Below are 12245 nucleotides of genomic sequence, written 5' to 3' on the forward strand. Positions count from 1 at the left end.
ACGCATGCGTGTTTTTACAAGTGACTGAGAAAATGGAGGAAAAGTTCTTATTTGCTAATAAAGTAGTATCCTCATAAGGCTAACATTTTTTAATGTGTGTTTGAGACTAGTTGGCCAATGAAAGCAATGAGGGAAAAGTATGCATTAGTGAGGAATATTTTGCTGTTTTAGAATATTAGGAGACTGTAGGATATTGCTGATAGACCATGGCAGTATATGGAAATGTATGTTTTATCAAATAGCAGAGTTATTCCTTCTTTGTCATATTACCCTCATTTAAGTCTTAGGCTGGAAGGAAGGCTTCATTAGGTGGAGGTCCTTGTGACTAAGCTTAGTGACCTGGATTTGATTCCCAGGATCCTCATGTGAAAGGAGAAAACTAACCACTGACTTCCGCATGACTCTACCATTCCTCCCACATACAAAACAAATCAAATGTTAAAAAAATAGATAATTTTTATAGAGATAACAAGTCTTTGAACAACATTTAGATTATTATGACATGGTAATATATAGTACTGTTTATTTTTCTGTAGATAAGTCTAATTATATATTTAATGCTCAATTGTCTGCTTTCCATATTTAAGTAGGAGATAGCCATTACATGTTTGCTATCTGGAGTTATCAATTCATACTAAATTATTTGTTAGTTGAAACCTTCTGAATTTACTCCTTGTTTTTACTGTAGTGTGCCTTGCTGCTAGGAGTATAAAGCATGTCTGTCTGAATCTGCCACGGTGCTCTTCTTGTGTCTACTTGGCATTCTCTGAGTATGTTAGCTGATAGAACTAGCCAAATGTTTATGTTTCCATACCACCCGGGGTGACTTTTAGATTGCCACGTAGTACGTCTGTTTAGCTTTGCACAGTCTGAACTGTGTGGATATGTAGGTATATACCAGCTAAAGGAGAACTAAATCTTTAGGTGCAATTTGCCATAGAACCATGAGCACACTGTGTTCTGAAATCACTGTCATTTAAACCACTGTGGGCTCACAGGCACCTCATAATGGGAAGCTGTGTGGGTTAGGGTCTCTTTTTAAGTATTACCTCTTGGAAGGTACTATGTTTTTCTTAAACACTTTTTTGAGACTTTCTTTATATTTTAATGTTTACTTTTTTTTACTTTTTTATTTTAATTTTTATTGATTATACTTTATTTACTTTGTATCCTCCCATAAACCTCTCCCTCCTCCCCTCCTAATCCACCTTCCCTCTCCTTTCTCCATGCATGCCCCTCCCCAAGTCTGCTGATAGGGGAGGTCTTCCTTCTGATCCTAGTCTATCAGATCTCATCAGGAGTGGCTGCGTTGTCATCTTCTGTGGCCTGGTAAGGCTGTTCCCCCCTCAGGGGGAGGTGATCAAAGAGCAGGCCAATCAGTTCATGTCAGCGGCAGTCCCTGTTCCCCTTACTATGGAACCCACTTGGACACTGAACTGCTATGGGCTACATCTGTGCAGAGGTTCTAGGTTATCTCCATGCATAGTACTTGGTTGGAGTATGAGTCTCTGGAAAGACCCTTGTGTCCAAATTTTTTGGTTCTGTTGCTCTCCTTGTGGAGCTCCTGTCCTCTCCAGATGTTTACTTTTCTTAAAATTAATTTTCTTTAAATATAATGAGACAGGTATATTAAAGATATGTCTGTGTATTTGGATGTTAATAGTTTTTCTTCAGAAAATAAAATGGCTACATATCTAGATTTGCTTGGAACAGTCCTAACTTACACCTTTTATCACAGCTTTACTACACTCTTAGCTATTCCCTGGTTTGGAAATTAAAATTTGTGGCCATGTTTGTTTGAAGGTTTAAGATAGTAGGACTTATGGTATGTGTATTCTTAAGTAGTTATTAAAATTATGAGCTGAAAGGTCTGGAGGGGTGGCTCAGCTGCTAAGAGTACCCGTTGCTCTTCTGGAAGACCTGGGTCCAGTTCCTAGCACTCAAATGGTGACTCACAACCACCTGTGACTCTAGTTCCAAGGGATCCGATGCCTTCTTCTGACCTCCAGAGGTACTGGGCATGCATGTCGTACACATATGTATATTTATATGAAATGTCAATACACGTAAATAAATCTAAACTTTTTTTCAACAAATAAAAGCTGACAGAAAGAAAACATTGTCAGATAGTTGACAGGAGCAGTATTTTTTCCCCTTCCCTCAGATGTCCTCCTCACACATGTGTGAACCTCCTCAGGAGTACAGAGGTCGGAATATTTTTGGTCATTATAAGATGAAGAGTAAAGGAGTCTCGTTTAGACAAAGATGAAAGAGATTTCTGGGAATGCCAGAGTGCTTAATATCTCTACATTAGTAGTCACTTGAAAACAAATAGTGATTGGTCGTGTAATTAGAAATCGGTTCACTGTCTAATGAATCAGAAACTTCTACTCCAAAATTTCTTCAGGAAATTTCTAAGGTGCTAAGTTGAGTACAGCCTATCTTTTAGCTCACCTATTTTTTTTTTTTTTTTAGAATGACACCTGAAGTGGATATTAATGAGGTTTAAAATTTTAAGCAATTAGCTTGAAAATAGCAGAAGTGAATGGTGCTAGACAGTTTTCAGGCATGATTTCTTTATTAACCAAGTTGAAGTGGGTCTGCATCTGCTAAGAAGGCTGTATCCCAGGACTGTGGGCACGAAATAACAGCATCTTAGAAGGTTCTTCCTCAGTGTGAAGTACATAGATTGTTGTGAGTACAGAGGTCAGGGAGCATGTAGAGAGCAGAAATAGGAATTCTTTAATCCGTTCAACTAAAATTTCACTGTCTACTGGTATTGCATTATCTTATGTTTAACTGACAGTTTTAACAATTGAAAATTAGAATAAAATATTGTAAAATTAGTAAGATTTGGTGTTATAGGATAGTTTATTTTACACGTCAATTGTCAAATATGTGTAGTCATTATTTTAACCATTTGTGGCACTGTTATTTATTTTGCAGCCTCCCTGTACCTAAAATTTTTTCATCATTCCCATTTCTACCTTTCCAAGAGTAACTGCATTCCTCCCAGGTGTTGGTCATCTCTCTTCTGCTTTTGCTTTTTTAGGTAGCTGAGAGAGGAGTAATCTTATTATTTGTACACTGATGTTTGGCCTATTTTGTTTCTAAAACCACGTTCTAAAATTTGATGGTGGTGAACTAGTTTTAGGGAAAACTCGTAATTTAGATGTTTAGTTGTTAATTTGCTTTAATGTAAGTTTTTATACGTAAGTTGCTTTTATATGTAAGTTTTATAGATATTAAAAGCTTAAGATGAGTTTTTAATGTTCTTTTTTATATGGATGCTCAAATCAAAATAATGTCTGTAGGGTATGGGTACAGGTCCTGGCTACATGTACTCATGTGGAAGTTTTCCTTTTTTCTTTTCTTTTTTTTCTAAAGATGGGGTCTGTGTAGCAAATGGTGACCTAAAACTTCTACTCCTCTTGTCTGCACCTTCAGAGTGCTGAGAGTACAGGCCTTTCTAACCTTATGACCAGTTTATGACATTCTGGGGATCAAAGCAAGGCTTTGTGCAAGTGCTGTGCCGGATGAGCTATGTCCTCAGCCCCCCATTACATACAGTGCACCCCTGGCCCTGCAGCTCTGTGGTTGTAGCGTTTAAGCATACTTTGAGTGTTTGCCTCTCTTTATTCTGTTCTTCCAATGGCTTTATAAGAGTTGATAAAAATAACATTTTCTCTACAATATTGACATTTGTGGAGGACTGGTGGTGTACACCTTTAATCCTGGCTTTTTGGAAGGCAGAGGCAGGAGGATCTCTCTGAGTTTGAGGTCAGACTGATCTATGGGAAGAGTTCCAGGGCAGCCAGGGCTACACAGAGAAACCCTGTCTAAAAAAAAAAAAAAATGGTAGGTAGGAAGGACAGACAGAAGAGTGATATTTCTATCAAATATGTTTTAATTGGAGATAGAATTTTATTTTCTGTAGGAATTAAATATTGTAAATTTGATGATTGAGTGGATAAGAAATATTCTGGTAACTCAGTTGATTTACATTTTGTTATCATAACATTTTAATACATATTTTTTACAATGACTTTATTCCTTATTCAGTTTAGTTGGTTTAGTCATTGAAAAGCAGTGGTTCATAGTATTCTGTAGTGTTCTGTGTATATATGTGTGTATGTTCATGGTTTTAATTTGTGAGGCAAAATGATACTTAAAAGTATGCACATTTGACTTTGTATTTTTGTAAAGCCTCTGAATTTGGCTTAAAGTAGAAACAGGAGACTTAGGTCAGGCTTTTCTAGCCTTATGTATAGTACTGATGGGATTTGGAATTTAGTGAGAAACAGGAAGCAGAACTTATATAATTCTGCCTTTTTTTCCCCTTTGTTTTGAACTTGAAAGAGAAAAGATAGGTATGTATTATGTTTTCTATTACTACATTACAAATTATCCTAGGATGTAGTAGCTTAAAACAGCATATTGTTACATAGTCTGAGTTGGGAACAAAAGAATAGCTTAGTCAAGTTCTCTACTTGAAGCTTTCACAGCCATTTCTACGAGCTTCACTGGGGAAGGTTTAGTCACTAAACTCACTCACTTTAATAAAAAGTCAGCTTTCGCTTTATAAAGATTTATTTTTACCATATGTGTATGAGGGTTTTACCTGCATGTATGTATGCCATATGCATACCTGGTACCTGTTGAGATCAGAATAGTGTATCAGATACCCTGGAAAGGGAAATTACAGATGTTGTGAGTCACCATGTGAGTGCTAGGAACTAAGTCTCCCTGCAAGGGATCAGTGCCTTTGTTTCTAAACTTCTGAGTCCTCTCTGTAGCACCCCTTTCTTCTTTTTGTTGGGCTGTGGGTTTGAGTTCCTCAGTGACCGTGGTTACACCAAACAACTGAGGTAGTATAGAAAGAGTGCCAGCAAAATAGAAATCACTGTCTCTTGTAGCCTCGTCATAGATATAGCCTCATCATTTTGCTGGTTTGATGTTGTGTCTGTGTAATGACACTGATGTCCCTCTCACTTAGACGAATCAAATGCCAGAGGTGTGCCAAGGCATTTGTACCCAGAGGAAGGAATTGTGGGACCATGTTTGAAGCCACCTAGCATGCTTCTACAAGTCACAGGAGGAAATAAATTTGCTTACAGTCAGTTGTTGTTCTGTTTTTGTTTTTAAGTGTATCTTCAGAGTATTTTGTGGGAATTCCTAGTTAGTACAAGTCACTTTTGTTGTTGTTTTCTACTATTTAGTAGGAATAGTGCCTTTCTGTTTCGTTGTGTCAGTTCCCCAGGTAAAATTTTAGGTTCCTTTCCCATCCCCCTTTTACATTTAGGAATAATCATGACATACTGGAAAAGCTACACATTCTCTCTGTGTGTCATATCCCATATCCCTGTCCCTTCTGTGTCTGACAGTATATATTGTCATTGTATTTTACTCTCATATGTCAATGCCTTTGTTTCATAAAAAATTGGTTTTAGTTTTCAGCTGTAAAACTGAGTCTCTCAAAGTTAAGAATAGAAGTGTGGGTTATAATCTAGTGTGTGGTCCTAGGCTAACAACTTTATCTCCTAAGGATTTCTTGGGAGCGCAGAGGTGTTTGTTTCTTTCTTTGTTTTAACCTTAGAAATTTTGAAGGAGAAATTCTAAGAGTGCCCCAGCAGTCTGGAGTCTGGACTCGAGGTGATTTTTGATTCAGGGAAGTACATGAATATGAATGGATAATTACTTTCCTGAAGCTTTTACTGTTACGGAAGGCTTTCCAGGGAAATGGTCATTTTTCAGATAAGAAATAGAGAGCCATATATTTGGCACAGGCTTTTAGTTCTAGCACTTGGGAGGCAAATACAGGTAGATAACTGTGCATTCAAGGCCAGCCTATTTCCCTAGAGAGTTTCAGGCTACATAGTGAGACCTGTCTCAAAGCAAAATAATTCCTATGTAATACATGCATGTATGCATACAGATGCAGGTATCCATGCATACCTATAGATGTAACAGAAGTAAAGTACTTGATTTGTATGTTTAAATCTATTGGAGTTGTCCAGGGAAGGAAAAAAGGAATGAATGAATTTGGAATGAATTTCTGTCTCTTACATTATTTTGGTTTTGTTTTTCTTAATAAAAGTTAAATACTAGATCTGTTTAAGTAAAATGTGGCTTTTCCTTTATATTACCTATTAAACTTGCTGAATTAGTATTTGAAAATTACTGTTTTCCTCCCCCATTAGGGGGAGCAGCCTTATCAGGCCACAGAGGAAAACAATGCAACCAGTCCTGATGAGACCTGATAGGCTAGGGCCAGAGGGAAGGGCAGGAGGACCTCCCTTTTCAGTGGACTTAGGGAGGAAAGTCCACTGAAAAAAAGTCCATGGAAAGTCCATGGAAAGAGATGAGGGAGGAAGAGTGGAATTAGGAGGGGAAAAGGGAGGGGGCTACAGCTGGGATACAAAGTGAATGAACTGTAATTTATAAAAATAAATTTTTAAAAAAGAAAATTACTGTTTTGGATAGTTGTCAAGGAACTGTCTGTATGTTTCATCAATTTCTAGTCCTTTTCCATGACCAATTGTTTACACTGAAGTAAACTCTTCTGTTAAATAAAGGTCTCTCTGGAAGAGCCCTTTGCAGCATGCAAGCTTCCTATGGGAAAGACAACTGTTTAACATTTTGTTTCTTTTACTCTGTTCTTAATTCCAGTTGACTTTTAAAAATCTGTTCTAGGATAGTAAGATTAAAATTAAAAACAGATTATAATTATTTTTAGGTAGGATTTTTTTAATGTATTCATTTTACATGCCGATCATCATAGCCTCTTGTCTCCTCCCAGCCCCATCCTCCTTACCCCTTCCTCCCATCCCAGTTCCCTAGTCCTCAGAAAGGGGGAGCCCTCTTCCCTTACCAACTGAGTCCAGCCTATCAAGTCTCTTCAGGAATGCCTGCATGCTATTCCTTTGTGTGGGTAGGGTTTCTAATGCTGTGATAATACACTAGACCAAAAACAACTTGGGGAGGAAAGTCTTCATTTGGCTTATACTTCACATTCCATCACCAAAGGAAGTCAGGACAGAAACTCAAGGCAGGAGCTGAAGCAGAATTTGTGAAGAACACTGCTTACTGGTTTACTCAGACTGCTTTCTTACACAGTTCAGGGTTGGACCCACTCATAATAAACTGGGACCTCCCACATCACTGTTTCAGAAAATCTTGGGCAGACTTGCCTATAGGCCAACCTGTGGAGGCATTTTCTCAGTTGAGGGTCTCTTCCCAAACAACACCAGCTTGTGTCAATTTGACGTAAAACTAACTAGCACAGTAATTTTAACAGCTTTTGGAGAAGAATTGATTTGGTCACATACCTTCTGTATTTTTTTTCCACAGTTAAAATAGTCTTAAGGACTTAAGTCCTTAAGTCTTAGTCTTAAAGACTAAGTTTTGAAGACCCCTGGCTAGTAATTGTGTACCTTTTTGCACAGATTCTCCTTTTAGTAGGTGAGGCTAAGGTAGTTGCTTGAAGTTCATAAACACATTGAGGGAAAATACCCATAGAGAAAGCAGATCTAGCAGTGGTCTTACACATTTAAGAAAGTCAAAACCAAATTCATATGTTGAGTATGCAAATAAACTCAGATAGTGAGGTTCAGTAGAGATTTGTACTATTGTAAAGAATATTAAGTAATAGCATACAAAAACATTCACTGTTCCATCTTCCTTTTCTCATTTAGCTTTGCATTTGGGATTCTTGGTTAGTGCTATCTGCTAGGTCCTTAGACTTCAGTGACATGAGAAACATTAAGATAAAACCTTAGGGTAGAGGAAAATAGGATTGCCTGTGGTTAGCATGGTAGGTTAAGGCTGCCATGGCTGCCTTACATACTGTTTCACTTGCTGTTTTCATAACCTGTTTTTTTTTTTGTTTGTTTGTTTGTTTTGTTGTTCATGGTGTTGTAAGGCCATATGCTGTTTTAAGTTGTTGCTCATGAAAGCCTTACTAGCCTTACTCCACTAAAACATGTCTGTTGGAACATTTTAAAGTAAACAAGCAGCAGCATTCCCTGGTCAAGAAAACATTTGAGAGTGCTTCTGTTTTCTTGCATGCAGTTAAGAAGTTAATTTGATTTCCCCCTCCTTTGCACTAATTTTGAGGCAGTTTTAGAGACAGAATTTAATAAACTGTTTGAACAATTGAACTTATTTATAATATAAAACTTTCAGTGAAAAAGTTGTTTCAATTTTTTCCCGTTTTTTAACTTGAGATCATTAGTTTTCTTCAACTAAAAGTAGTTCCAGTTTGCATGTATTGGCTTTCATGTATTCTTATATTTAAAATTAAGATTTAATTTTGGTTGCTTAGTACTTAACAGGGACGTTTGGCCAATGCAAGTTTAGAATGCTCATGTATAGTTATTTCTTAAAAGTTATAATATCTACACATTTCATTTTGCTAATACTTGTAAAGGTAATCATCTATGTTTACATTAATATGGTGTGTGTGTGTCCGTACATAAGTTTTCTATACCTTTTCTATTTCCATAAGTCAAAGAAAGTATTGACTATTTTCTCCTGGCAACAGCAGTAAGACAGTCTTCACACTTGAGTAGCCCACACTGGCCTTTACAGAAGTAATATTTTTCTTCGTGCATTGTTTCCGTTAAACTGTTAGCTAACAAAATTGGATTCTCATGACCAAATTTAGTGAGCTTTTCAACGTTATGGAGTTTGATATTTGTGTATCACAAGTGTGCTTTTTAAGTGATGTGCCTTTTAACTTCATTTGTGATTCCAACTAGTGAGCAATCTTGTTATGATGTTGTTAGGCTGGTTTTTCATCAGGAAAGTTGGATGCTGTACTTGAATCGTTGGTCTGCAAAAGAACAGAGCGCTTCTCTTGAGTGCTAAGCCAGGATGCTGAGTCAGGGGTTTTATTTCAAAGATTGTTTTGGTGATGGCATAAAAACATAACAGGTTCTGAAATCCAGTTACTATATTAAATTTCATCACTTGTTTTTTAGGTATTCCAATAACTGTACCACCTCCAGGTAAAACTTTTTTCATGTTTTCTCCATCATTGTTAATGAACATGAAATTTCAAGCTTAGAGTTACAGGAGGGCCGGTTGTTGCTGCGGTTAGAATGTCCATTAGGCCACTGGGATTTCAAGGTCCTATTTTCAGCTCTGCCTTTGCTTCATTCCAGCATTAAGACATTCAGTTGTCTAAAACTTGTCTTACCCATTTCTCACCTTATCAATTTGTGAGGAAAACAGTAGCAGATAGAATAGAAAATCACTGTTTGAAAAGCTTTTTAGACCAATGATTTTTTTTTATTGCATGTAAAAGTGACTCAAAGAGAAAAGAAAAATAATTTATCTTGATTTTTTTCATAGCTTCTGATTGTTTACTCACTGTCATAGTTCATTGTCATGAGAAAATAAGGACTGAACCACACAGCAGCGGTATGGCCTACTGATTAGCCAAGCACTTGTTCTAATCGGTAGGAGTGTTTATGTAGCCTAGGGATGTTTTTCACATTTTTGTCAGTTATTTCTTTTTATCGTGTAATGGTGAACCCAATAGAAAGTATATTTACTGAGTTGAGTGTAAAAAACCAAGGAGTATGAGGAAAGTGACAGTGACAATGCTGAGAAGAGTGGGTCTTAATTCAGAATGGCCTGGATGAGCATAAAGAGAAGTTTAGATGGCAAAGGTTAGTGTCCATACTTAGCTAGAAGCAGTCCCTGGCTGTGTGTGGGTGTGCAGGGAGGCCTAAGGGACTGTGTGTCTTTGTAGTCTGAAACACTGTGGCTGTGGCCTGGCAGGTAGGACGTGGCAGGGCCCGCTGTACCCGCTGCCAACCCTGAAGAGCTGGACAGCCTAAAACTGGGCAGTGACAAGCAGAGTAAATTTGACATAGTTTGAAGCAGGGCTATCGATTGCTGTAAATGAAGCTTTGAGAAGAAATGAAAGGCCTGGGTTCATGTTCCCTGGTAGTACTGAGAGGGCATCAAGTCGTTAGGAAAGTTGTCAATTAGTGGCAGACAATGATGTTACACTCATGGCTTTGTCTCCATCAGCACATGAGCCAGAGGGCAAGGGATTGACACTGTTGAATGTGATGCATTTCCTAATAGTGGAGGTTGTTAAAAGTTGGGGGGAAAAAAAGAAAAAGTAGGTCTCAGAAGTTGTGGAACTGTGAAATCTTTGCTGTGGTGCTGTTATACTCTGACTTTGAAAGTATAGAGGAGACTACATGCTTAGGTCCCTTTTAGCTGTGTTACTCTGCGGGATTTCATTTAGCTATGTGAGTGACTGAGAGTACTGACCTCACAATACAAAGGTGCAAATTATCTGCCTCCAGACTAATCCAAAAATCCCATTATGTGCCTTGCTTTGTAAAGTAGTTCACAGGGTTGTGCTATTTCAGAAACATTTCATGGCAGATGTTCTTGCTGTGAATACATATATTTAGTGGTTAAATTTTACTTATAAATTATACTTTAAAGAAATTTCTATAAATCTGAAACTCATACTATTTTTAAATGAGGTAAATGCTATATATTATATGTGTTTCTTCAATCTGATGGCAACATCACTGCTGGTTTTTTTTTTTTTTTTGTATTGTTCTGTTTTGTATTTTAATGTGGAAAAGGTAAGGCATTGAGACTAACTTTCTTAGACGCACAAAATGGGCTGTGTGTGGTGCTGAAAATAAGACCGGTGTCCTGACAGTTTGTGCTCTGTGTGTTAGACCAGACTATTAATTCACAACGTTTTTGCTCTAAAAAACTGTTTATAAGTTTCAGCTTTATTTCTCCTGTTCGTTATGACGTAGAGAAACACGTTTGTGTCCCCAGAAAATATTAGTGATATTCAGCAACTGTGTTTCACTCTTAACATTACATATGAGTCCTGTTAATATTTTACCCTTTTGGTTGAATGTTTCAGGTTTCCCCCCTCCACCAGGCGCTCCACCTCCATCTCTTATACCAACAATAGAAAGGTAAAGCTGTGCAGTACTCTGTATTGGTGATCATTGATAGTGTACAACAGAACCTTACTAACGTGTCTTTGCTAGTACTTTCTAATGTTTATCTTTTATAGACATAGCAACTGTCCATGTAAAAGTTTAATCTGTATTAATTACTTTTATGTAACTTTAGTCTAATATCAAAACAGGGCAAATAAAATTTAAAAGGTTGTTAGAAATCATTAATAATTAGTTTTTATCTATTGCAATGGGAAAAGAACAGCAGTACTTCCTGCTCCCCTGCTGTATCACTTCCATGCGGAAGGAGCCAGCCTCTAAGGCAGAAGCCTTATTTTTTTCATGCCTTCTGCTTAATTTTCTTAATCCCATATATTGAAGAATATTCCCCTGACGAGCAAACTTAGGATTTCAAGTCAGTGTTGCTAACTTTCAGTCTCTCTGGACTCAGTTGTGAAGTTTAGGACAGCACATGTTGCAGCAGGCAGAACTCAACTAGTAAACAGGGATATTACATTACTTCACTCTGACTAGAGCTAGTCTAAAAAGTAATATAACAGCAAAGGAAATTTGGGCTCCCTTCATATGGTGGTATCAAGCCATCCAAGTGCTGCTCCAGGAAGCAAATTCTGACAGGTATAGATTTGCTGTCATTTAGTTCTCGTTAAATACATACTTGTCTCCCAATCAAACGTCCCATTTAAGTACTAATTATTGATGACTTATAACTAATTTGTAGCCATTAACCAATTTTTTAAGGGTAAGTTTTGAACCTCAAACATTCTGTTAGCCTCAATTCCCTGCATCTCAATGAGCCAAGCTGAAATTGATTGCATGAATTACACTAAATAGTCCAGCAAGTAGCTACAAATCTCATGTTTTTGGGGTGAAAAGGTCCGTGTTGTCATATTAAAAGACCCTGAGACAAATTTTTCAAATATGCAAAACAGTTATTGAGTTTTGAACAGCACAGGATTACAATAAATTGATCATTAAAGCTTGTTTTAGTTTTCCAATGAAACATTGACTTCTACGGACAGTTTATTCTTTTAAAGTGTTTAATTTTTAAGGAGTTAAACTTTGCCTTGCTAAACTTTGCACTGAACTGTTAAGATTGAGCATTAATTTGCATCCTATGTAAAAATACTTTGTTCCTCCACAGCGGCCATTCATCTGGTTACGACAGCCGTTCTGCACGAGCATTTCCATACGGCAACGGTAAGTTACTTGCCACCAGATCCACTGTGAGTCAGTAATATGTACTGGTAAAGAGAAGTGGAAACGTGCTTTCAT

The 12245-nt window shown here is 37.3% G+C and overlaps 1 protein-coding gene across 11 annotated transcripts in view; it reads left to right on the plus strand.

The window, feature by feature from the left end:
- Positions 1-12245, plus strand: part of Fip1l1 (factor interacting with PAPOLA and CPSF1) — a 59950-nt gene that overhangs the window by 35309 nt on the left and 12396 nt on the right. For 6 of the 11 annotated variants that reach the window (XM_060380768.1, XM_060380770.1, XM_021664733.2 and 3 more), the window contains 3 exons: positions 8982-9008; positions 10913-10967; positions 12115-12170. In XM_060380768.1, the coding sequence (XP_060236751.1) occupies positions 8982-9008; positions 10913-10967; positions 12115-12170 (138 nt within the window). The remainder of the gene's footprint in view (positions 1-8981; positions 9009-10912; positions 10968-12114; positions 12171-12245) is intronic. The other 5 variants (XM_021664734.2, XM_060380769.1, XM_060380767.1 and 2 more) reach the window with 1 other exon arrangement.

The sequence above is a fragment of the Meriones unguiculatus genome, chromosome 3, assembly GCF_030254825.1.
Source record: "Meriones unguiculatus strain TT.TT164.6M chromosome 3, Bangor_MerUng_6.1, whole genome shotgun sequence".
In the NCBI taxonomy this organism is placed as follows: Eukaryota; Metazoa; Chordata; class Mammalia; order Rodentia; family Muridae; genus Meriones; species Meriones unguiculatus.